General features: G+C 44.0%; 1 protein-coding gene across 1 annotated transcript in view; it reads right to left on the minus strand.

Annotated features, from left to right (window-relative positions):
* LOC126336062 (uncharacterized) overlaps window positions 1-27880 on the minus strand; it is a 143987-nt gene that overhangs the window by 20549 nt on the left and 95558 nt on the right. The window contains exon 3 of the mRNA XM_049999541.1: window positions 9596-9749. Coding sequence (XP_049855498.1) covers window positions 9596-9749 — 154 coding nt within the window. The remainder of the gene's footprint in view (window positions 1-9595; window positions 9750-27880) is intronic.

Raw genomic sequence — 27880 nt, forward strand, 5'->3', positions numbered from 1 at the left:
CGTACCGTATGCACAAGTCGCATCATTACTGAGCGTTCAGCAGCACGTTGAACTCGGCACGCTCAACGTTTACGTTCAGCAGCGTAAGGCTTGTCTCCAGTCACTCGTTGAGCAGTCTTGTGTGACACAACAAGACAGCAAAAGTAAAGCCGAAGTTTTAAATTTCGCATTTAACAAGTCGTTCACGCAGGACAGTCGGACAAACATGCCGTCGTCTGACCCTCGCAGCGATTCCAGTATGGAGGATATTGTAGTAAGCATCTCTGGTGTAGAGAAACAACTAAGAGAGTTAGTTGAAAGCAAATAAGTCGCCAGGTCCAGATGGTAGCCAGTTCGATTTTACAAAGATAGCTTGCATTTATCGCGAGTTTCTCGCCCAGCATTTATCAAGAATTGCTCTTCGAGCGCAAACTTTCAAGTGAATGGACAAAAGCGCTGGTGGCTCCTGTACATAAGAAAGGTAAAAAGAACGGCCCAGAAAAATCACAGACCAATATGTTTAACATACGTTTTCTGCAGAATCCTTCAACACTTTTTCAGTTCGAATCCAATACGTTCCTTTCAGAGGGAAACGTTTCTGACCACAAACCAGCAAGGTTTTAGCATGCACTGCTCATGCCAAACTCAGTTTGCACTTTTCTCACATGAGGTCCTTCGAACCATGGATGGAGGACAGCCGGCAGCGGTGGCCGAGCGGTTCTAGGCAATTCAGTCCAGAACCGCGCGGCTACTACGGTCGCAAGTTCGAATCCTCCCTCGGGCATGGATGTGTGTGATGTCCTTAGGTTAGTTAGGTTTAAGTAGGGGACTGATGACCTCAGATGTTAAGTCCCATGGTGATCAGAGCCATTTGAACCATTTTGATGGAGGGCAAAACGAGGATTCCGCACTCTTACATTTCCGTAATGTATTTCACACGGTGCCACATTGCCGTCTCTGTACCAAGGTAAAAGCGTACGAAATAGGTTCCAAAGTACGTGAGTGGATCGAATACTTGTTAAGTAGTAGAACCCAGTATGCTGGTCCTCGACGAGAGTGTTCATCACAGACAAGGGCATCGTAGGGAGTACCCCAGGGAAGGGTTACAGGACCGCTGTCATTTTCTGTATACATGAATGATCCGGCAGACAGGGTACACAGCAGTCTGCGTCTGTTGGTTGATGATGCTGTGGTGTGTGGGATGAGGTCGTCGTTAGGTGACTGCAGGAGGGTACAAGACGACTTAGACAAAGTTTCCTGTTGGTGTCAGTAGAGCAATATTTTTCATCACATGTAATACGTATTTCACTTCTCATTGTACTATATCAGTCGCCATAGGTTCACTGCCACTGAAGAAAACACCAATACAACATGCATTTTCATCAAACACCTTACTGTTACCAGAATGAGATTTTCACTCTGTAGCGGAGTGTGCGCTGATATGAAACTTCCTGGTAGATTAAAACTGTGTGCCTGACCAAGACTCGAACTCGGGACCTTTGCCTTTCGCGGGCAAGTGCTCTACCGACTGAGCTACCCAAGCACGACTCACGCCCCGTCCTCACAGATTTACTTACTATCTCTAAATGTAGAAAATGTAGAAAAAGATAAGATAATGCAGATGAGAAGGAAAACCAAACCCATAATGTTCGCATTCCGTATTGGTAGTGTACTGCTTGACACATTCACGTCGATTAAATATTTGGGCATAAAGTAGCAATATGAAATGGAATGAGCTGTAATAGGGAAGGCGAATGGTCGACTTAGGGATATTGGGAGAATTTTAGGAAAATAAGGTTCATCTGTGAAGGAGACAGCATGTGAAACACTAGTGCGATCCATTGTCGAGTACTGTTACTGTTTGAGATCGGCACCAGGTCGAACTAAAGAAAGATACCGAAACAATTCAGAGAAGGGCTGCTAGATTTCTTACCGGTGGGTTCGAACATCACGTAAATATTACGAAGATGCATCGGGAACTCAAGTGGGAATCACTGGAGGAAAGGCGGCGTTCTTTACGAGGAGCACTATTAAGAAAATTAAGAGAACCGGCATTTAGGGCTGACAGCAGAACGATTCTATTGCCGCCAACGTACATATCGCGTAAAGTGCATAGGTGGCTTGTGCAGTATGTATGTATATGTGTATGTAGAGATAAGCTTGCGAAAAGCCCTGGCTGGTAGCAGCACTATCAGGGAGTTTGCTTTTAGCGAGAAAAGGAGATTAACAATTTAGAATTCCTACATTCGGCTCCTGAAGTTAATCGGCTATAGCGAGTGAGAAGCAACTGGCAACAAACTCTGTTTACTGTGTGTGTGTGTGTGTGTGTGTGTGTGTGTGTGTGTGTGTAAGCTGCAGACGCTAGCTAGCGTCTAGCTGCACCACAAGGCTCTAAGCATTATGGGACTTATCATCTGAGGTCATCAGTCCCCTAGAACGTAGAACTACTTAAACCTAACTAACCTAAGGACATCACACACATCCATGCCCGAGGCAGGATTCGAACCTACGGCAGCAGCAGCAGCGCGGTTCCAGACTGAAGCACCTAGAACCGCTCGGCCACAACGGCCTGCTAGCTGCAGCAGACACAGTGGTCCACAGCATTAAATTCCGTTAACAAAAAAAATCGTTCAAATGGCTCTGAGAACTATGGGACTCAACATCTGTGGTCATCAGTCCCCTAGAACTTAGAACTACTTAAACCTAACTAACCTAAGGACATCACACACATCCATACCCGGGGCAGGGTTCGAACCAGCGACCGTAGCAGTCGCGCGGTTCCGGACTGAAAGCCTAGAACCGCTAGACCACCGCGGCCGGCCTTCCTTTAACAAATCCATGTGATCATGAGCCTGCAGCAGCTCGAATACTATCTTATAGTACAATAAATCATAACAAACACAAAAAGTGACAGGTTGCATATAAACATCAAAAGCCACCGGTTCATAATATAGTCATCTTCAGAAAAGACAGAACACCTTGAAAAACTACAAACAGGACGTTAATACTCACGGTACACGTATATTGGTACGTTCTGCGGTAATGATCAGCATTTAAACCATGGCAGCCAACGGGTTCAAGGTCAACATCGGTACCGCAGCGCAACATCACCTGCCGGTAAATTGTGCCTGCAGCTCTCGTTGTCGCTTATAAATTGAAGGTAATGAATGGATCACTGTGACCTGAGCAGACTTGCAGTATGCCTAGCATATGTATGCGCGAACTGCGTCAAATCAGTGTGTGCATTATTGGCATGAGAGAACATTGTGCGTCCCGAGATTGCTGCCGGTGTGGGACGAAGTGTTCCGTCAGTGAAACTGGTGTGTGTGCAGAATGGTTCACAGAATGCCGTACAGCACGACGAGATGAGTCAGGTCGCATCACCCAGACCACTCCCCGAGAAGATCGACACCTCATCCGAATGGCAATGCAGGACAGATCTGCGTCCTCCTCGGCTCTGGCGCAACAGTGGTAAAGTGCGACACATCGCACACTATCAGGGGTGACAGTCCATCGTTGTTTATTAAAGCATGTGTTACGTGGACGTCGTCCACTTTTCCGCCTGCTTTTGACGAATGTGCAGAAACATGCTAGACCGCAATTGTGTGCGGACGACTCCAGGCTCCATTCGTTTGAGAACGATTTCCGCTTTTTGGTTCGCCGAAGGCAGGTGGAGCAGCATCACAGTGACTGCATTCGTACAAGATGTACAGCGCCACTTCAGGCCTTATTGTGTGGGGTGCTACTGGGTACAACCACAAATCACAGTTGGTGCGTGTCCGCCCACTGTGACCATAGTGACCTACGCGAATGACATCTGCATCCACATTTATACTCCGCAAGCCTCCCAACGGTGTGTAGCGGAGGGCACTTTACGTGCCACTGTCATTACCTCCCTTTCCTGTTCCAGTCGCGTATGGTTCGCGGGAAGAACGACTGCCGGAAAGCCTCCGTTTCTCGCTCGAATATCTCTAATTTTACATTCGTGATCTACTCGGCAGGTATAAGTAGGGGGAAGCAATATATTCGATACCTCATCCAGAGTCTTCCACTTGAGTTTGCTAAACCTCTCCGTAACGCTATCACGCTTACCAAATAACCCTGTGACGAAACGCGCCGCCCTTCTTTGGATCTTGTCTATCTCCTCCTTCAACCCGACCAGGTACGGATCCCACACTGATGAGCAATACTCAAGTACAGGTCGAACGAGTGTTTTGTGAGCCACCTCCTTTGTTGATGGACTACATTTTCTAAGAACTCTCCCAATGAATCTCAACCTGTCGCCCGCTTTACCAACATTTAATTTTATATGATCATTGCACTTCAAATCGTTCCGTACGCATACTCCCAGATATTTTACAGAAGTAACTGCTATCAGTGTTTGTTCCGCTAGCATAAAATCATACAAAAAAGGATCCTTCTTTCTATGTATTCGCAATACACTACATTTGTCTATGTTAAGGGTCAGTTGCCACTCTCTGCACCATGTGCCTATCCGCTGCAGATCTTCCTGAATTTCGATGCAATTTTCTAATGCTGCAGCTTCTCTGTATACTACAGCATCATCCGCGAAAATACGCATGGAACGTCCGACGCTATCTACTCTGCCATCCTGCGACCCGTAGCGGTACGCTTTGTAAACAACACCCCAGACGCCACCCTTCAGCAAGACAATGCATGACCACATGTTGCTGCACAAAAGCGTGCTTTCTTGGTGTCATAGTGTAATGTCTCTTGCAGCGGTCTCTCCGCGATATTTTCAGAAATTTTATAAATTATATAACTCAGTAAATATCTCGAAATATCTCTTCTTATCTTACCGATCCCTAAACTTTAATATCCGAAGATTGCAGGTTCGAGTCCTGTACGGTCGACAAATTTAATATTTTTGTGTGGGATCTAAAATTTAAAAAAGTCTCACACCGGCCTGATTTAGCTGCACTGATCAGGATAGTAAAGAAGATGCATATATTAAGGGAATTTTCATTCACAAAGCAGGATTATCACATTCAAACAGTTCAATACTAGTCTATCCTGATTAAATTGAGCTTAACTTAAATTCCATAAGGCAATGAAGCAATTTCGAAGTCTCGGTGCGACGAAAATTGTCAGTCGATCTCCTGAAAACATTTGTAATAATTAACTTTCGGTGATCACATGGGGAAGACTGGAGATCTGCTGGTAAGACCATGTTAGCCTATTTATTGAAAGTAATAAGCTGGATATCTTGAGCATACAAAACGGCAGGTTCGTCCAGTGTAAATCAGACGTTCCCCACTGATCCCGTGCAACACAACTTAGTAAGCAGACACTGTCAATAATAATCAGTTAAATAATACGCGGACACACTTTATTTTAGTTCATGTATTAAATTCCTTCTCATACAGAATCTCATCAAGATGGCGACTACCTAAACAATACGTACATATACATCTTCTTTCTTTCACGGCAAATCGGCAGGATCCCTTCATTCTTTTCATAAGAGAAAACATAGATAGCAGAGAAGCTATTTCATGGAGTAAATGGACGCTCCAAGGAATAATAGGGCTTGAAACTATTTTGCACTGATAATCATCGTATATTAAAGTTTAGGAATCGGTAAGATAAGAAGAGATATTTCGAGATATGTACTGAGTTATATAATTTATAAAATTTCTGAAAATATCGCGGAGAGACCGCTGCAAGAGACATTACAATAGGCTGTGACCCTTTTTCCCTGACTCGACAGGTCACCAGACTTTTCACCAACCGAAACTGTGTAGTATATGGTGAAACGAAGAGTGCAGTACTGTGACCCAATGCCAACCAACACATATAAACATTGGAAGCAGGTGAATGCAGCATGAACGGCTGTATAATACGATACCATCCGCGCCTTAAACGCGCCGATGACATCGCACATGGAACAGCTATCAGGGCCCGTGGCGGACCCTGTGCCTACTAGGCAACAGGAAGCTGAACCGAGATGACTGAAATGCTAATCATTTCTGCAGAACCTATTCTGTGAATATGAATGTTCCATAACCACTCGCACAAAGTGTTCTGTTTTTTCTAAACATGAGTGTACTTCTTTGCACAATAGATCGACCCGAATTCCCATAAACGGTGTGTTACTCGCAAACTCACTCCCGCGACAAGCGAGCGCTGAGCGAGAGGAGCGTCGCACCCGGCTCTTCGGCGGGTGGCGTTTGCGAGGTAAAGAGTTGGCGGCGGCTCCCGCCCTCCCGGCACTCGTCGCTATATAGTGGAGCAGAGAGCGTTGCGGGCGACGCGTACGGCAGGGACACGTGTCCGGCGTGGCGCTGGCAGGCGCCCGGTGGGCTGTAATTGGCAGCATGCGCGCTCTGCGGCCGCCGTAATTACTGCGGCTGGCCGGGGCTGCGGGGGGCGGCGGGGGCGGCGCCGCCATGCAAATACCCGGCGCGCCGCCCCCGCATTGTGGCCGCCGCAGTCGCTGTCCGCTGCACGTCTGCACGCCCACTGCCCTCATCTCCTCACAACGGCCGCGGCGACAACATTGTCGGCGCTATGGATGCGACGAGACTGACGCAGTAGTTCAGGCGCGAGGGGGCGTTTCCATTCTGCATCAGCTCTACGGTACCAAATATCCGTGCACAACGCGTTACGAGGTAGAGAAGGTAAACTAACACTCACACAATTTGTAGCCATAAGGAAAACATTTTCACCAGTTGGCTGGAATTTGCAGCAGCGATGTACAGGGTAATCAAAAAGTCAGTATAAATTCGGAAACTTAGTAAACCACGAAATAATGTACATAGAGAGGTAAAAATTGACACACATGCTTGGAATGACATGGGGTTTTATTACAACCGAAAAAAACAAAGTTCACAAAATGTCCGACAGATGGCGCGTGAAAGATCTCTTGCGCGCGTCGTTTGGTAATGATCGTGTGCTCAGCCGCCGCTTTCGTCATGCTTGGCCTCCCAGGTCCCCAGACCTAATTCCGTGTCCGCAGCTAGTGGTCGTGTGGTAGCGTTCTCGCTTCCCACGTCCGGGTTCCCGGGTTCGATTCCCGGCGGGGTCAGGGATTTTCTCTGCCTCGTGATGACTGGGTGTTGTGTGTTGTCCTTAGGTTAGTTAGGTTTAAGTAGTTCTAAGTTCTAGGAGACTGATGACCATAGATGTTAAGTCCAATAGTGCTCAGAGCCATTTGAACCATTGTAGATGTGCTGATCCTTACCCCATATCTTTTTTGTTAACGGTGAAATACAGGGAGCGAAATGTTTCCTACATCTTGTGGAGAAACCGAACATGACGTGAAAGGAAAGCAGTGGTTAAGAAGGGAGTAAGACAAGGTTGCAGCCTATCCCCAATGTTATTCATCGTGTACGTGCAGCAGATTGTAAAGAAAGATAGAGATACATTTGGAAAAGCAGGGGGAAGAAATAAAAACTTCAAAGTTTGCCTAAGACATGTTTCTGTCGCAGACGACAGAAGACTTCGAATAAACGAACCAGTTAAACGGAACCTATTTTCTCTTCAAGAGACATTTTTAAAAAATCAACAGAAGTAAATCGAGGATAATACAACGTAGGCGGAATAAATGAGGCAATGGAGTTTTGCTATTTGGGATTGACTAGCATCAGCAAGAAAAGCTTATCTGAGAATGAGAAGTATGTTGATATCTAACACAAATGTATTAGACTCCGATTACAATTACTTCGTGATTGACATTTAAGCGAGTCGAGTGGTACTGGCCAGCCGGCATCCAATCGTCGTTCTTTCTCGAGCGGTTCATGTTCGTCATGTTGCCTGTTTTATAGATACGTGCAGGGCATTGTGGAGTGTGGCCGAGTGTGTGCCTGCAACATTGTCCCCTCCGACTGCAATCTGTCAATCACAAACTAATCTTAATCGAAGTATAGGAAGTCTTTTCTGAAGGTACTTTTCTGAAGCGTAGCCTCATATATAAGTGAAAAGTGGACGGCGGACATTGCAGGCAACAAGAAAATAACTTTTTGAAATGTGATGCGACGATAAATACTGAAGATTAGATGAGTAGATCGGATAACTAATGAAGAGGTATTGAACTGAAATGGGGAGAAAAAGAAATTTATACCACAACTTGACTAAAACAAAAACTCTGTTGGTAGGACACTATTTGAGGCATCTAGAAGTAGTTAACTTGATAATGGAAGCAAGCGATTGAGAAGGTTTGGGTAATTCTGGAAAGACAGGCCAAAACTTGGCTACAGTATGCATAAAAAAGGGAATTTAGGTTGCAATATTTGGGCTTGGACTTGGATATATTATATTAGAGTGAATTGCTGCATCAAGCCAGTCTTCAGCGGAAGACGACGACACGACATGTTCGCTCTACATCCACATCTATTCTCCGCAAGTCACCTTATGGTGTGTGGCGTAGGGTACTTCTACGACTCCCTTTTGTTGTTGCATTCGCGACTGGTGGGTGAGAATAAAGATCGTCGGTAGACAACCGAATAATCTCCAGCGCCTTCGATTTTGTCGTCACAATCACTTCACCATGGCAGGAAGTAATATTCTTTGAACACGCGCTCGCGGAATTGCTGCAGTAGAAATTTCCGTGATGCACCATCCCTCTTTTGTGTGACGGTCGCTGTAGTTTGTTGAGCACCACCGTAACGTTCTCGTACTTAATAAACGGAACTGTCACGAAACGGGCTCCTTATTCTGAATCTGTTTCAGTAATCCAGCCTGGTTAGGGGCCCAGATCGACGAGTAGTACTCAGTAATAGGTCCAACTAGTCTTTCTTAAGTTACTTCTTTCGTGGCTTAAGTGCATTTCCTTCGGAATCTCTAAATGAATATCAGCCTGGCATCCGCTTTTCATACAGCTACCTCTTCTACAACGACCACCCTCACCACGAGCTTGTCGTAACATTCACGTTGTTTCTGCCACTTAACTGCAAATACTAGCCTGTGCTTATCAAAACTGCCTAGAGTTCATTAGCTGTTTCTCATATTTCTGTCCGATGGAAAATACACATATATATTAACGCTTAATTTAGAGTCATCCTCCTTATTGTGAACAAACTGTAGGTTGTCATTGGCTTTAGTACATGAAAAAAAAAATTATTGACCACAGACAATTGTTACTTGAAGACTGTTAATAATTCTTCGCTCTATATTAAGAAATTGCAAGGACACCGCAGGTAGAAATTGAATATCGAATGAATCATCTCTTAGTGGTTACCTGTTGGATTCCAGCGGGGAACAAAAGTTCTTTGCCTTTTGAGAAGTACTTCTGATGACAACTCGCGACCTGCCTCATGAACAGCGTTCCACGAACTATTTGAGGAAGCAATGGCAATTTAAAAACTACATGTAACTCTAGAGTTCTAAAAAATAGGCCATGTGTTCTTGATATGATGATTATTGGAAGATGGCATGCTCTTGTTAGACATTTTTCTAACACATATTTTTTATTATTGAAGCACTTTTTCAATGAATCACTATCGAATTCTGCAGAGTTACAGCAGCGGTGGCGAGGGAAAATATGCTATACGTAGGCTGCACTTGCAAGTGATAATATCGATATTCACGTTGAGATAAATCATTATTCTGTAGGCATAATCAGTTCCTCTTCAGAAGTCGAATTTATGGATCCTCATACATTTAGTACAGTTTCCTCTGCGCACCACTTTAGAAATGCCCAAATAGGGAGGCCGCCGGGAAGAGTGTTCCCTTCTTTGGTAATCAGGAAGAAGAACTGGAAAATATTTGATGGCCTGTGATTCCACTCTGCAACAGGTGAGGCGAGCTGTGATCTGCAACAAAGAAACGAAAATATTCTTTACTTTTATTACTACATTTATCTCAAGCCAGCGCAAATTTTGAATGAACAGTATTCGTACTTCATCGTTTCAAATCTTTCCCTCGAGTGACGTTTCATTAACTGGAGTTACAGTGTAGCTGGATAACTGTTTTTTTTCCCGATCTTATAAAAGTATTCTGTTTTAATGACAGAAAAAAATACTTCTAGTACGGCGTGAAGTAGATTATTCTTCAGTATCACACACTGGCAAGGTAGTGCTTTAACTGGAAAAGAAAATGTTCAGTGGCCCTTCTGAACAACTCATTCCAGGAAGGATTCAAAATCAAACGTAGCTTCTTAGTAGGGGTTAATGTATCTGTTTTGTCTTTTAAGCATGACCAGCCTGTTTGTGACATTTGGTATATCTATTTGTATTCTTTTTCTTACAGGTTGCTGAAAATTTTAACTTTCGAAGAGGAACAATTTATTGTATTGGTGAGTGTCGAACAGGTTTCTATTTACCTTTTTTCTTATAATAATGTTATCTTTAACATTGATTTTACTTTCATTTGGTCTGATCTCCATTTTTGCTGTAGATTTACAAAGCAAATCCTTGGACGCCTTTAATACTAACCGACTAGACGCAAGAAAGACAAATGTAATACCATGTACGTTTACATTGCATTTAACATGACCAGCTATCCAACCAGCTTTTGGCATACAAGCGAGTAGCTGTTTAGAGGCCAGAGCAGTACGCAATGAAATAAAAACATTGGCTTACTAGTTTTGATTATGTAGTTGCTTGATTTTGATTATTCGTTTTCACTTTCCGGTATGAAAGCATAGTAAATGGTTTGCATAGGAAGAATATCTATGTAAGTCGAGGAGAACTATGTGGATAGATGTTCAGAGTAATTGCGTGTGGAGAAATAGAAAAATGGTTTGGGTTTACGTCTCGTCGATATCGAGAACATTAGAGACGGTGCCTAACTCAGTGAGAAGTAATAGGGCAGGGAATCGATTTTTGCTTAGCCCAAGGAACCATCCCAGCCTTCGGTTGAATAGATTTATGAAAATAATAGAAAACTTAAATTAGGATGCCCGCAACAGAATTCGAATCTCATCACTAGAACAGGAGTCGGACAGTTGACAAATCAGCGTCTTCCTGGTATACTTTCCCAAACTTTTAAACCATCGACAGACACTTTGGCTCTGCAGAAACATTACGCGCCCGATAAACAGTTTGAACGCCAGGTATGCTTCCCAAATACGGTGTGATCTATCCTCAACCACCAGGTACTACGGGCTTTCTTTAACCACTGGGTAGGCCCTCCTCCTACCCCCGACACAAAGAATCGAACTCCTATATATAAACAGCCTCAGACGTGACTGTTTTACAAGTACGTTTGTTGTACATTTCAAAGTGTTCTAATTTTCAAATACTGGATGAATATTGTCTGGACATGAAACTTCCTGGAGGATTAAAACTGTGTGCCGGATCGAGACTCGAACTCGTGTCCCGAGTTCGAGTCTGAGTTTCAATCTGCCAGGAAGATTCACATCAGCGCACACTTCACTGCAGAGTGAAAATTTCATTATTGTCTGGATACTCGGTGCTCTGTGAGTTATTTGCCTCGAGGCATATACAGAGTTTCTAATTTGACATGTTGTGTTAAACATTTAACATAAGACTATATCTCTTAATGAGTAGCTGAAGACAGAATTTTAAATTTTTAAATTCAATTAATAGTTACATGAAATATTGAAAATAAAGTTTTCGTTGCTCCTGGAAGCCGATAGATAGCCATTTAGTAAAGGAGACTGCATCAATTCGCTCGCCCCCAGAGGGCGTATCCAGCGAGGGATAGGGGAGGGTATCTGCGGGCCCTCCCCCCTCCCCCGCCCCCCCCCCCTTCAGAAAAAATGAACGTCCCACATTGCATTCCCGCCGTGAGCCTCTACACGTACTGATCTACCAGTGCAGAGTTTGAAGAAAGAAAGAACATCTATTGAAAATTTACTAGTGCCAAATGTACCAAGAAAAGTTGCGAAAATGTTTCACCATTCACCGTGGAACTAATGAGTTGCCGTGTCTCTCCCCACCCCACATATACGCACACCCCGCATCCCTCCTCCCCTAACTGATATGCTGCGTACGTTCCTGCTCTGTACATAAAGAGCGGCGTGAAACAGCAAATGAGAAGGATATAAGTGACGGCATCTTTTCCTAGGTTTCTGCAGAACATACGAAGTATGTTCACAAAATAAGTGTACTAGATTTTTATATTTCATAGAAAAAAAGTATTTGAATAAAAATTACAGAATAATGTGAGACACTTGTTGACTATTCTTGCACATAATCGCCATCCCGTTCAATGCGTGTGGGGAGCCGTCAGATAAGCATCTTTAGACCCTTCTCGAAGAACTCTTCCGTCATTCCCCTCCCCCGTTTCAGAATCTCTTTCTGCACCCGCTCGTCAGTTGAGAATTTAATTCCACTCATGTGTGCCTAGAGGGAGTTAAAAAGATGACAACCCTAGACGCCAAGTCGGCGGGAATACGGAAGTGGTTAGAACATCCCAAACAAATGAGTCCAAGAACACCTTGGTGGCTAAGACTGCACGAGGACGGGCTTTGTCGTGCAACAGGCACACTCCTATGGTCAGCATCCCACCTTTTGTTTTTAATTCTTCTTTTGAGTTTCTAAAAGGTTTCACAATATCGTCGTGCACTGATCATCTCCCCATGAGACAGGTCCGCAGCTCGTGATCGTGCGGTAGCGTTCTCGCTTCCCGCGCCCGGTTTCGATTCCCGTAGGGGTCATGGATTTTCTCTGCCTCGTGATGACTGGGTGATGTGTGATGTCCTTAGGTTAGTTAGGTTTAAGTAGTTCTAAGTTCTAGGGGACTGATGACCATAGATGTTAAATCCCATAGTGCTCAGAGCCATGAGACAGGAATGATGTGCGTTTTCGGTCTCAAAACAATGAGGCCTTGTGTTTTTGCCCGAAATATTGATTTTTGAACTTTTCGGCAGATGGAAATTGGTGTGACGCCACTGTGGCCACTGACGTTTTGTCTCAGGCTTTTAATGAGGGCACTGGCCCTATCTTTTTGTGCTGCTCTGTCAGCTTATTTGGTAGCCATCTTCCGCACAATTTCCACTATCCCAGAGTTTCTGTGAGTGCCTCGTATGAGGAAGTTCTGGAGCGTTGTGGTAACATCGCAGAAATTTCGTCCAGTGTCAATCGCCGGTCTTCAAGACCATTTCCTCGATTTTTTGCACCAACTTGCTAGTCAAAATGCGAGGTCTTCCAGTCCTCTATTCGCCTTGGGCATTTTTTCTCGCTTCCCTAAGCTCTCTACACTACTTAAATGCGCTCGTTCTGTTCATAAAATCTTCGTCGTAAACTGTTCCGATTCGAGGAAAAATGTCGGTAAGTTTTACTCCATCCGCGAGTAAGAAGCTAATCACAGCACGTGGCGCGCACTTCTTGGCGGTATTTCTTACCGACAGCTTGCAAGCAACTGGACATTACAATGTGAACTTGTGTACTACCTTGTTTCTGCGATGCTCGCTGTTCTAAAGAGATCCACCTCTGCCACAGTGTTGCCAGCCTTCAAAATACAAAAAGCCACAGCGCCTTATGGTTACAGTACACTTACTTTCTGATGATGCCTCCCACAATATGATATACGATATACTTCTTGCAAAAAAAAGTATTTAAAGACAGAGTTGTCACGTCCAAAGCCGGGCCCGCCGCGGTGGTCGAGCGGTTCTACGTGCTTCAGTCCGGAACTGCGGGACTTCTGCGGCCGCAGGTTCGAATCCTACCTTGGGCATGGATGTGTGTGATGTCGTTAGGTTAGGTAGGTTTAAGTAGTTCTAAGTTCTATGGGACTGATAACCTCAGGTGTTAAGTCCCATAGTGCTCGGAGCCGTCTGTCTGTCCAAAGCCGGATTAGTAATTTAGTGGCCACAATTTAAAGTGTAAAATTACTTTTGGAAAATAGTCATGCATTAAAGACAGCATCTCTCATAACCCGCTGAGAAAGAGAATTTATCAAAGACTTAAGTTCCCATCGGCTGTTCAGGATGAGACGGAGACTCTCCTAAAAGCTGGGAGCACAACACATTACGCTATCATGCGGAAATCATAGAATGTCCTAAGGGCGACGTCTGGGCCTGCGCGAGACTCTCAGCGACTCTCAAGCGTCTTCTGAAGGGCCACGTTTCATCGTCGGTCTGGGAACGACATCCGGCTGCTCTCTGGTCCGAGAGACAACTCCTCCAGGAACTGGACCACTCCGCAGCGTTCTTCAGAGCTCGGGCACGCCGCGATCACGACAATCGATCTGTGAATCCAAATACCCGTGAGCTGACGCGGGGCCCGTTGAGTTTCCTAGCCTGAGTAGCAGCACGAAAAAGGAAGTAGACAAAAAGAGAGAGAGGGGGGAGAAGGTGAAAAAATATCGAGCGCGCTAGGGGAACCTTTTAGCGAAAAAGGCACTTGGGCGGCAAAGAGGACACGTCGAGCATCCTTAGCCGGGAAAATGCAGGTACAAGCGAACGGCGACGGACGTGGGGTGAGCCCGGCTGCCGTTGAGGGTGCGTAGCGGTGTAGCAGAAGAGGCTTCGTGGTTGTGGAGGGGGTGGGGTGGAGGGGAGGGGGAGGGTTGGGATGGGGGGGGATGAGGGTCTGGAAGCGGGAGAGGGGCGGCGCGGGGTTCGAAGCCCTCCTCTCCAGAGCCATCCCTCGGAGTTTAAAATAACCGGTGCAGGCTCGCAGCTAACGGCTTGGCAGCCCTCCAGCGCGCCGAGGGTTGGTCGGCTCTGGCAGGAGGAAGCCCCGGCCGGTCACGAGCCAATATGAGGCACCGTTACTCCCAAGAAATCCAATCTAGCCGGCCGCAGTCGCCAGTCCCTGCTGCTGCTGCTGCTGCTGCCGCCGCCGTTTTATTTTGCCCCAGCGCCGCGTCGCGCCGCAGCTGCGGTTTCACACTTTCTCGCTCCGCGGATTAATAGACCTCACCTCACCGCCACTTCAGATTTTCCACGCGTCTCGTACGCCGCGCTGTTTACGAATGGATATTTAATTACTGATTCGTATCAGCCGTCGTCCAATCATTTCATCAGAGCGGACGAATATTCAGATACAATGTAGCTAGTGTGCTAGTCTGTCAAACATTGCAACCTTCTCTTGACTGGGTGACAGTTTCTGCACTTACACACGTGCCTATAACATTTAGAACACACCTCGTAACCTTTCCTATGTTTCGTTATAGTTTTCGTCTTAACCTTTCCGAAGAATTTATCACCTACCACATCACTTTGACACCAAGAAGGGTGGCAGTAACTACTCTTCTCCTACAACAGACACTTCATTTAATTTATATTTTCGGGAAGGAAGTGTTGTTAACGTCCCCTTATAATAATTAATGAATTACTGTGCTGACAAACATCTTATGTTATTTGCTTTTCAAACAGCTGAGCAAAACTGAACGTACTCAGACATTACTCTCTTTACGTATTCTGATCAACACTAAACTGACACACAATATTTTTAGCACAGTGCAATCTGACTTTCGAAAATCCCTACAAAAGAATGGCCCTGACTAACAATTACCTATACCTTTCAGAAATCACTTACCTCACAAAAATCTTCGTTATCGAACTACTGGAATACAGCGAGCGCCACTACTGCCAGTTAAATAAAACATTCTAACTACTAAAGGCACTAACTACTGATAGGCATACTAAGCAAATGAAAGATTTTGGTAGAGATCAAACAATGTACTTACCTTAATAGTGTTTAAAAGTCTATATATATATATATAGTTCATGACATCCAGTCTTACAAATTTACTGTCTCTGATGGACACACGTACATCTACATCTACATTTATACTCCGCAAGACACCCAACGGTGTGTCGTGGAGGGCACTTTACGTGCCACTGTCATTACCTCCCTTTTCTGTTCCAGTCGTGTATGGTTCGCCGGAAGAACTGCCCAACACTACAATAGCAAATATTCCAACAATGCCAACCAGCCACAGACTGCACACAGCATAGCCAGTGATTTTTACACAGAGCGCTAGGTGGCGTTAACAATAAAAAAAACCACCCTAAACAGCCTACTTAAGTGTGAATTGTGTGAAGTTCACAGACGAACTCGACTGAATGTGTGAAACTAAGCGTGTGTAGGAGAGTCTGGAGTTTGTATCTGAAGTTTGTGCCATTAGAACTTACATTAGAACATCACGTCCGTCATGTCCATGTTGCGCTACGTGACGTGCAGTATTTCTGGATTGGCTTCCTGATAGGACGCTGTAATTTGCCTGCGTATGTCGGCCGGATACTGTGGTTTTTGTGGATACGTTGTTGACTTGCCGTAGTCGCACACAAAAAAATCTGAGGACGTTAGGTCGCAGCTATTAGGATGCCATGGCACAGGTCCATTGCGACCGCATCTGCGATCGTTGAATCTCTGGTTTAATTATTCCTCCACATAGCGAAACCGTTACAAATCTCATAGAAAGTTTGAAATAGGACACACTTGGAGATAGACGGCGCGCTAAGTGGAAGGTGCTGCTCATTAAATTCCGAAATCCGATCATCGCCGAGGATGTAGAGCATATCTTATTCCCACCAACTTTCAAATCACGCAACGATCATCATTCAAAGATAACGGAAATTAGAGGTACTGAGGCGTTCAGACAGTCGTTTTTGCCTCAAGGGATCCGCGAGTGGCACAGACGGGAGGAAATATGGCCGCGCGGGATTAGGTTAAGTAGTGTGTAAGTTTAGGGACTGATGACCTTAGCAGTTAAGTCCCATAAGATTTCACACACATTTGAACATTTTTGGGGGAAATATGACTGTGGCGCGAATTGTGCCCTCCTCCACACACCGCTTGGTGGCTAGCGGAGTATATATGTAGATGTAGATACATTGAGAATCTAATGCGGTGGAGCGCCGTCCTAATAATTGTTGGCCGTGTCTAGCATCCCACCTTGCTGTAACTGAGGGACTACATACTGCTCGATCATTTCAAGGTAACTGACGGCACGAACAGTCTCCTTCGCAAAAAAGAATGGGCCGAAGACTTTCGCGTGGGTCACTATGCACTTTAGGGCTGGTAATTTCGGGGAGCAGGAGATCAGTATTTAACGTCCCGTCGACAACGAGGTCATTAGAGCCGGAGCACAAGCTCGGATTAGGGAAGCATACGGAAAGAAATCGGCCGTCCCTTTCAATGGAATCATAAAGACATTTTCCTGAATTGATTTAGGGATATTTTCGAGTTACTATGAGTCATATAAATTTTCAGTTTTAACAAACTGTTAAGCGTGCTTACTCGGTCAATCACATGAAATGTGACTTCGTCTGTGGACAGGCATCGATTTCACCACTGGTCGTACCCTTCCTGCCCCTTACACATCATCGCGACAGATTGTGGAGTCCAGCTCCGTAATTCAGCTGCGTCAGCGCTTGGGTGCGCTGAATACGGTGTGGATACAGTACAGGTTACGGTATCATGTAAAAATCCTCTTACATGTTCTGTATGGTGTATTCAGCTCTGTTGATAAGCGAAGAAGTGACCTTTGTGGACTCTGTCATGGCTTGTCGAACATCGCCCTCCTTGTTTCTCTCACGCTGCCTTCTGCCCGTCTGAGGCATCTGCACCCCATTTTCCAGCAACATACAGTGTCATTTAACAGTGTCTCGATGTGATGGGACATACCTGACATTGTACCAACTCTTAATTTTATTCTTCTGACATCTCAGGCAGAGCACGCTGCACATCAATTATTACTTGATTTTCTGTCTTAAGCGTGCTGCCGTTTAAGAGCTACACCCGAAGCGCGTTTCGCTTGTACATTTCAACACTATTGACAGATGAAATACAACATTCATAAAAAAAGACATATTTTAATCAATAAATAGCAAAATGCAAAAACGTATTATGAGTAGTCTATTTACATAACCACCAATACATGATAATCTGTGAATGAAACGGAACTGGTGGAAAACAATTTTAAATTTCAGTACGCTCAAGACACAAAGTAGTAATAAAAATCGATTTAATATAGTTCTTACTCCTACTTTTAGCCTGTTCTGAAGTGTACAAGAAATGCAGGGTGTTAAAAGAAAAGTGTCATATTTTCGTACAGTGGGTAGTAGTGCTGAAAACTAGAAGAAAAAATTTTATAACAACATGTCCAGAAACCAGTACCTGTTCAGATACGGGCAGTTTACTAGTGACGAGTAATGTGCAGTATTCGGTGGTGTATGCAGAATTCACAAGAGATGAAATAGTAAAGTACCACAATACGCAAGTGTGGGCAAATGCAGATCATTCAGAAATCGTGGAGGTGGCATCAGGATCGCTCCAGTATCGATGTACGGGCAGGAAATGTCGGTGACAGACACATAGGGACATACACTTTGCCAGACAGATCGACAGGTGCTATGCTCCAGCGATTTCTGCGGAATGGATAACCAGCGCTATTGGAGAACGTTACTCGTGCAGAAAGCGACGACTGCGGTTTATGCGCGACACGGCACGGCGACATTTTCTACGGATGCTTCAAAAAGACACCCTAACCAACAAAAAATTTTATTTGGCTTGCTATGTGCCATTGCAGTTAACCAACAACTGCATTAACGAAAAATCTGTAACAGGTATGCGGTATTATTTTCTCGACTTTACCTCGGCCATGGCACACACAGAAATAGCACGATGCTTTTTAGCCCTTCTTTACACTCTTCGTTAATAAGGGGCTCTGTTCAGATTATCGTGCTGGTTTACGTACTCTACTTACTTTCAAGATACTTCGCTTCCTCAGGCCGCTCTAACGCCAGCCGCTCATTATAATAAATTTAGAGAGGCTATCTATGTGTGTGGCAGCAACACATAACACTGGCAGACAGATTTTGTGACCTAAAGTGGACAGAACGTATAAGATAGGTAGATGCAACGGATGCTGGAAAATCATATGGTTTATTGATAGAAATAAAACATAAATGTACTTCTCTTGATCATAAATCATGCCCAGTGTATGTACAGCGTAAAGCGTTGTAATAGAACGCCTGCATTATCGTACTTTAGGTTTCATCAATTTTCATTTCTGCTATTTCTATTACGTAATTGTCGTATTTACTAAATTTCTGTGTCGTGTGTTATGGCTTTTCATGGTCATGCCAGGCAGATGTCTTTAATACAGCATATGTCTCCACTGTATTTAGTGTGCCTCAACGTATAGACAATACATAGGTTTGTCCAGAGCAAAATTACACGAAATACTTGAGAAAAGCAGGAAACTGCTGCGTTCCACATCCCGGAGAAGTAAGCCAAACGAAGTCCTGCTTTCCATTAGCATTGCTCAAAGCCACACAGAAAAAACATAACTCTAGAACTAAAACCGTCTAGCAAGCACGTTTGGGATTATCCTGAAAAGCATCAATAATTAACACTTCGAATCACGTGATAAAATTTTTATTTTTTACGTCCACTATCGTTTGCTTTCACTTTAAATACCAACGAACTGCATAAAAACAAATTACCTCTTTGTTAAATATGCAAGATACCACTTGCTAGGGCGAAACATGCTAAACCTCATCGATGAGAAGTGTAATAACGGTCACCTCAGTGTATATTTTCTCCGGGATGTAGGGAAACTGCCGAGAAGCTAAAGAATGGCCTGACGGCGCCCCCGCGATTGCACGCTGGCATTGCCGAAGGAGCGCCGCAAACCGTGGTGCGGATCTCTGCGCGTCGCTAGCTTCGAACACAAATAGCGAGAAATTCAGAACTTCCTTCAAAGGCCAGTGGAGGTCCGCGTAACCAGAAGTGTGGGCAGCGCGAGCGGCGAGACCCGCGTGAAAGTACGCCGTGTCTCGCAGTGCGCGCCGGGCCGGCGTGTTCCCGCGTTAATGCGACCGCGGCGGGCGTAAATAATGGATTTCGCGGCGGTTCTCATTATTTCCGAACACTCGCGGGCAATATTCAGGACGCGGCGCGGAGCGATCGCTCAGCCGCTGTGTCGGCTTCACGCCTGCGCGAGTAATGAGGCCCCACCTGCCGCCGCGCGGTTCGCCGACGAAGCAATTTCCCCGGCGAATGCGCTGTCGCCGCATGTACACGCAGAAAATGAGTCGCCCCCCCCCCCCCCCCCCCCGAGACGATATGCCGCATTAAAACAGGATTGCGCGTGACGCGGCGGCGGAGAGGTTACCGGTTGCAGTTCCGTAAGCTTCGCGTGGTCTTTTACCTCCAGTGTGGCTCGGCAATGCCTGGAATTTGCTGTGGGCCAGGAATACGCGGTAAGATGCTGCGCATCGTTACTGCTGAGAGGACGTGCTGTAAACACCTGAAGGATCTCAATAGTAAACTTACAGCAGATCATTACGCACAAGTAGCCGATGAGCAGTGAACGCGTACTATATACTGAAAATAAGAACCTCTCACTAACGAATACCCGTTTGAAAAAAGTCGCATTTCGGAACCACCAAGAGTTGATGAGAAATATTTACTAACTAGGGGTTCCGATCAGCTAATCACCTTCAGGAACATACCGTTATTATAACATCCTGTATAATAACGTAGTTACTGTGGCGTCAAATAAAATGCTGCCATAGTAGGTACTAAACGATTTTATGGCACATGAATTTCATCAGATGACACAATTCACTGGAGATCAATTTGTGAAATTTATTCGCAATTGTGAAATTTATCAGACATTAGCTGCATTGGGTATAAATATGTTACCTGTTGGTGACACATGAAAAATTTGTGCCGCACCGGGGTCCGAACCCAGCTTTCCCTCCATGAAACACTGTGGCGGGAATGCAAGTAAAGTTGCTAGCGATGGAGTCGTCGACAATATGACATATGGAAGCTTCGGTCGATCCTGGGAGCGTTGTCGGATAGCCCAAGTGCTTAAGGCTACTGCTCTCGGGAAGCAGGATATCCGGTTCGAGTCACGGTCTGGCACAAATTTTCTTATGTGACGAACAGGTAATATCTTCAAACATAATGCACCTAACTTCAGAAAGAATCCAGAATCGTGAATAAATTTCATAAATTTAGTGCTACTGCAAGATCGTTAATAATTTTTGTTTCTTCAGACACTGTTAAAAATTAGATTAATTTATCAGCAACTCTTCCGGGTTTTGAAATACTACCTTTTTTTTCAATCGTCAGGAGCTGTGTGGCACCACTTGCACAAAGTACACCGCCTGACAAAAAATTTTGTGGCACCAGGAGACATGGATCAGCGTCCATGAACCTTAGTACTCGTATACACCATTGGGGGGGATGTAAATTAACACAGTTGCGGTTGTTTGCTACGCGCAGAACTGCCACCAGAGTGCATTAGTTTTGCTCGTGTTTAGTCTTGTTACCAGGCTTGGTAGATTATAACGGGGCATGAATAGTCTCATATGTTTTGTGTTCACTCTGGAGGACACGAGGAATCCATGTACTCGTATGAGTCAGCGTTATCGATATCTGACGGGGCCTTATTTTGGGCCTGCATTTGGCAAGCTGATTGAGTAGTGAAATATCGAGATTTATGAGGATGTGATAGAGGGCTGGTGTTGGAGAGCATGGGAACGTGACGTCTGGCATACTCTACGTAAAATCTGATCACCAAAAAGGAAGATCGCCGTATCGTGTACCAAGTGCATCGTAACCCCTTCACATCTGCGCCTGACATCCGAGGACAAGTCGTCAACTCCCTACAATATTCTGGGTCACCCTGCACCATTGACCAGAGACCAGCAGCTGACTGACTAGCGGATTACCGTCCCATCCGTAGGCTTCCGTTAACACCACACCACAACACAAACGGCTGCGTTTTGATCGGTGGCATGAAGTTGAAGGATAGACTGCTGATGAATGGTATCTCATTGTGTTCAGCGATGAATAGCGGTTCAGCACTGCCACGGATGACCGTCATCAGCAAGTATGGTCGCGGCCAAGGGAGAGATTTCATTCTTCCAGTGTCTTGGAGAACAGCAGTCTTGGTACTCCTGCGTCATGGTAGAGGAAGCCATCGGGAATGACTTCAAGGTTACGGCTGGGAATTCTGGTAGCACAAAGCTACATCACGGACATCCTTCGTACTAATATGTACCTTTTCACACGACTGTATCATAGTGCTATTTTTCAACGGGCCAGTGGTCGTCCACACATGGCACGTGTATCTATGAACCGCCTGCGTGATATTGGGCTACTACCGTGACCAAGAACATCCCCAGATTTGTCCCCTATAGAGCACGTGAGGCAACAGCTTTGAGGTCAACTCCCAGTGTCAATATAAAGGATATCAAGGACAAGATACAACAGTTGTCGGCTAGCTTTCCTCAATACAGCAGCTTCCCAACAGTATCCGTGCATAAATCGAGGCCAGAGTGGGTACAACGTCGTAATGAAAAGCAAGCTCGTACTGCCAAGTTATTTTAAAGTTGGCTAGAAATACACTCAAATCACATCAGATACCCCCTCAACCCGTGAAGTTTAGCTTTTCGTTTTCTTTGTCCATCAGCGTATATTGTCTAGCATTTCGCCATCTTCTGTTAAAATAATTTTGTTGGACGAACAGTAGTCCACTGAATAGTCACCGTGTATACACCATCAACTGTGCTTCGTAAACAACGTTACTGTGTATTCCCGATGGTACATAGTAACCAGAAACAATAGCCGTCGCTAAACTCCCCCGGTCCTCAAGTCCTTAAGCGGACGATGTGTGGATGGAAATATTTCGGTAATGCTCTGCATAATCCGAATTCTGTAACTTTCCACTGATGGCCACTCTGCGAAATGCAATTTCTGTGAAGTAATATTTCTCTTGTACCGCACTGAAACGCGGGATCTAGGGTAGATGAAAGTGAAGTTCTGCGTGATACACAGTGATTTTCTTGTTGTGTCTCCCATTGGAGTTCGTTGAGTATGTCTGTGACGAAGTCATCCCTGCATATTCTCGATCTCCCTTTTATTAATACTTAATGCTAAGCGGACTTTCTTTTATTATGTACTAGCTGTACCCAGCTACGTGCTGCTGTGTCTCAGTCTGGTTAAATGGAAAGAAAGAGAAGAGGTACGTTCTACACCCTTTATGCTTCCTGTTTCCGTCTCTCTCTCTCTCTCTCTCTCTCTGTCTCCATCTCCTCCTCTCCCCCCTCTGTCAGCTGTCAGTTTCCTCCCGACCCTCTGCCCATCTCCTCTTTCCACCTCCCTCTGGCCTTCAGAGTCATTTATTAGTTTTAGTAAATTCAGATTCTGTAGGGTGAATGTTAGCAGAGTATCGTTTAAAATTTGACGTGAATCATTCAAGAACTTTTCGAGATTTTTGCTAATTTTCACAAATATATAATTCTTTTTCTTTTAACTTTGATTAGAGTGTCATGTACCTTATGCTTGTGACAGATTGCAGTGACTGATCTGTCAGTGATCCTGTACAGTAATCGAACGCTGTCAGGCCCTTCTGTGCGTTTACGCGCGAAACATTACGTATATTTATGTAGACTGAAGATCGGCTGCCAGTCTTTGTATCAAGCGCTGATCGTCTTTTGTCATGCATGCATACTGCCAGGCCACCGCCATTCTATCAGTAGTCCTCTTCCTGTCCGCTACCACTAATCCACTTATTTTCCGTGACGATCTCGAAACTCTTCTGCTGGTCCTTAACAAAAACCAAAAAACATCTCCACAGCAATAGCCAAAGTAGCTATTTTACCTCTGGCAATGAAAGGCAGAGACGTAATTCATGACTCTGATCAACCAAAAACTTTGTTTCATCCATTATGTGTCGGGAAGACGACGACATCCTTTATTCCTGATGAGAGTTCAAATTCTGATCTCAGCGAAGGGGATCACTCTGGAATATGATGGTTACGATGAAAGAAGGAAATAACTACGAGGAAACTAGCATGTTCTAACAACTGAAGATAGAAGATAAAACACAAGCAACAGTCAGCTGACGAAAAAACAAATCAATTTGCGAATAAACCCCTCTAGACTGTTTAACGTATTTTAGTTTATTACTTTTTGGTGTTTTTAAAACACCCTTTCTGACTTGTCTCAGTAAAATTTTTTCAATGCGGTTTTAGTTGTCCATCATACTATGCAACAGAGACTCCTTTCGAAAGTAGGTGTTGACACAGAAAGGAAATATTTTTTTACGTTTCTGAAAGGTTCGATCTCCGGGAGGACAGGCAGTCTAGTTACTAACCGTCGTTGTAAACAACTGTGCTCCGAACAGCAATCCACATTGTTAATATAGAGCAAATTTTATGTTTAGACAGGTGGTAGCCGAATTTCTTCGCGAGAGATACACGCTATAGATTCTCTAGGAACAGAACAGAAACGTCAATCAAAAGACAGAATTCAGTGAAAATGGTTCAATTGGCTCTGGGCACTATGGGACTTAATATTTGAAGTCATAAGAAAGGTAGCATTCAGTACTACCACTTAACTGAGAACTGAGATACAATCCAAACAGTCCACATATGTTTATCGTCCTTGATTTCATTGGTGGACTTGTAAAGCAAATTTTCGACTTAAATTTGTCCGTAATAAAAACGTGCGACTCTTTCTCGACGATGAGTGAACAACAGAAGTGTGTCAGTCAACCGTAATAAAAGTATAATGCACCTAGAAAGTTTCAAAATACATCCGATAAGGGCATGTATGTATTGTTAAGTTCAGTGAGAGTCCCTATAGAAGACTAAAACATTACTAGATGCACTGCACATTACAGCTTCAGATAGATTCCTATATGCTAACTGTATACTCGGTGAATAGTAAACACATAATAAATGTTGTCTTGATGCTCTAGTGTTTGTATCTGTTTTCTAAAAAAATAAACCCTTAAAATTATAGCAGACTTCTGAAGTCATTGCTAAAAGGCCCTTCATTTCGCTGAGTTTGGAAGCTTATTGCTTGCTTCCTACTGAATATAAAAATTAATTTTTTCGTGGAATGTATTCCGTGATAATCAGTACCGATGTAAAAAAAATAGCTGTTAAGGAGCAAATAGTTTAATTAAAAATTTTTTTGAGGTTTTCTCGAAACTTGCCTGTGCGAATATCGAGCCTATCAGAAACGACCGATTAAAGTAATTAAAAAGGTGGACCTTACAAAAATAGCAGCCGATATTTTCTACTTTGCAACAAAAACACAAGCCGGAGCACAGCAACTAGGAAAAATATTCATTGCTCATACCTTCCCAGAGTATTTCGAGACAAACGGACGTCTATAAAACGACAGGTACGTCTAAACTGGAAACAACAACCAGCTCGCAAGCTGTTGTAGTATCAGTCTCCAGAATGATTTTGTATACAGGTTTCCAATGTATTTTGTCTTCCACAAAATTTAATAAACACCTATTTTCATGACATATTTACGATTAACTGATTTTTTATTTGTTTATATTAGCAACAGTTAATGCTCATTCTTTGTACTTTATAAGCCCTGCAAATGGGTATGTCTATTACTCTACACTACCTGTGTTTTCTTAACACAGGAAACTGTTAAATCTTTCCTGGCATTCGGCGAAATATCCTCTTCTTCGAAAGCAGTCAACAGTCCAGTAATAAGACGGAGGAGTTTCGATGTGAATGGCACAAAACTTCAACATTTGTTATCTAAGTAATTTGTTCACGTCAGTATAATTCGTTGTTAGGTCCATTTACAAGAAAATAGTCCTTGTGTCGACCACCTCGAGAAACTTCCACCGAAATCAGTGAACTTCACTTCTGCAGCACAGTGCAATTTTAAATGTGAACGAGTGTCCGTATACGACATTGCGCTTCGAAACCGCTAACGGCGCAGTTCGCTCCTAATAATAGCATTATCAGCAGTAGGTGCTTCATTGTCAAAATTAATCTGTAAGTACGTAAACGCAGTAAATCGAAATATTATGGGCAAGTACAGCCGAAAATTGTACGGATGGCCTGGTACCTTTCAACTAAAGTCAATAAAAAGTTAAAATTGCATAATTCACATGAGGTTTCATCACCATCTTTATCGAACAAATGTATGAAATACATCTTTTGTGAATGTTTGTGAGTAGTAACAGAAGATGTAAATAATGTTTTCTTTGCTTGTATGCTATATGTAACCTAGGAGACGGATTTCTGACAACAGTAATTAAGATTTCAACTGTTCCCCAGCAGTATGGGAAATCTCCTTAGTCAGATTAAGGCAGGAGCTTTAAACACAGTTGTCATTTATGAATAAATGTAAGCTTTCCCCGTAAATACTTACAAAATTTCTAAATCAGTTAGAGAAGACTATACGACCAGCAAGAGGGAAAAAAGGAGTAGCAATTAATGAAATGGATACACTATACTACTGGATGGGATTTACCAGATGTGAAAGGGATGCTCGTGGTGGTGAGAGCTGCGGCCGGGTGGAGGTTTCGCCTCGCAGCTCCGGCGTATTGCAGATAGGCCTGTAGCAGCTGCGCGCCGCCTAATGCGTAACGGTCCGTTCCCCAAGCCCCAGCCTGCAGGTCACACCGTCCCCTGGGGTTGCAGCAGAACAGGCCAGCGACTCTAGTTTCTGTTTCCGACGCTTCAGTCACTACGTGCATGCAAGTTAAATATTCTTGCTTCCGTACTGCACCAACTGCTTACCCATAGTTCTCAGCACGCTAGCGTAATGGCGTTCTATGCATGGCACACAAAGCCGAGTTCTCCTTATGGTGCCCCATGGATAGGTGCATAGGATCGGTATTTTTTCTCCCGAACTGAACATCAGTTCCAAACTACAATGTAGAACGCCAAGCTAACACAGCAAATGGGATATTACTGCGCAAAGGCGACAGTGTCGAATTCCTGCGTGGGAAGAAATGCGCGTATGGAGAACTGGGAATGTGGTTGTGTAGAGACCATGTCTCTACTGGCTTAAAGCCTAATTGTTTCGCAGTGACTTATTTAATCAGAGCGTGTGACGCTGTTACTGCTCATCTCATACACACCTCTGCACCTTCATTACCACAACGCAGTTCGCAGTTGTGCCTGACGGAGGGTTCATCAAAGCACTTTAAAGTTGCTTCTCTACCGTTCCAGTCTCGAACAGCGCGCGGGAAAAACGAACACTTAAATCTTCTCATGCGATCTCTGATTTATTTTATTATGATGGTCATTTCTCTCTTTATAGATGGGCGCCATCAAAATATTTTCGTATTCGGAGGAGAAAGTTGGTAACTGAAATTTCGCGAAAGGTCCTGCAGAAACGAAAACCCTCTATGCTTGGAACTGTTGTTCAAGAGGATTGGGCTGTAAGTGTATATTTCGTCACTAATAACACATTTAGATACACTCATCAGAGCCATCTACAGTATACAAAAATACTTTAGAAAACCAACAATCACTTTTTTCGTAGTGTTAATGCGAAAATGCGAGGAGGTGAAGTCCTTTGCAATTACGGACCTGAAAAACTTCTCATTACCTCCCAGCTAACAATGCAATACGATGTTTATTTTATTCTCCTTAATACCATGAAAATGAAATGTTTTGGCAACCCTTACTCTAGCCGTTAACATTTTAAAAATAATTCTTGTAATTTTGTCCGTAACAGATGTCGCTATAAAATTCCGTGACTCACAGTTAATACGACAATTGATGGGTAAGAACTACGGTGAAATTGAATTAAATTATTTATACCATAAATAAGTGGTGCAGATAAATGTAGAAAAATCCCATAGAGGTCTTAAAGTCGCTGTTGGTCCACTGGTAACAACGCGGACGATGTGAGACCAATGTTCTATTCTACTCAATTATCTAATACGAAAGATACCTGAAACTCAAAAACGTATCGATACGAGACCGACGACAGACCCAGAGTGACAGGATGAAGAAGTTTCTGGAAAATAAGAACAAGAGGAAGATCCCGATCTTTAAACAGCCAAACTAAATGGCTTGAATTAAATGGATGCTTTTCTTACCCCTCGGTGTGCTTAGGGTTACAATAACGAGAAAGTCACAATGCTATTCGTTTACAGTAACATTGCAGTTCAAAATCGATGTAAACGAGAAATGGGTTCTGTCACACGATTTTTAATGGCCAGAAATTTCAATGGTCCAAAAATGTGTTTACATACAATATACGGACCGAATGTCGTGAGAGTAAGT

This window comes from Schistocerca gregaria, chromosome 2 (genome assembly GCF_023897955.1).
Source record: "Schistocerca gregaria isolate iqSchGreg1 chromosome 2, iqSchGreg1.2, whole genome shotgun sequence".
In the NCBI taxonomy this organism is placed as follows: domain Eukaryota; kingdom Metazoa; phylum Arthropoda; class Insecta; order Orthoptera; family Acrididae; genus Schistocerca; species Schistocerca gregaria.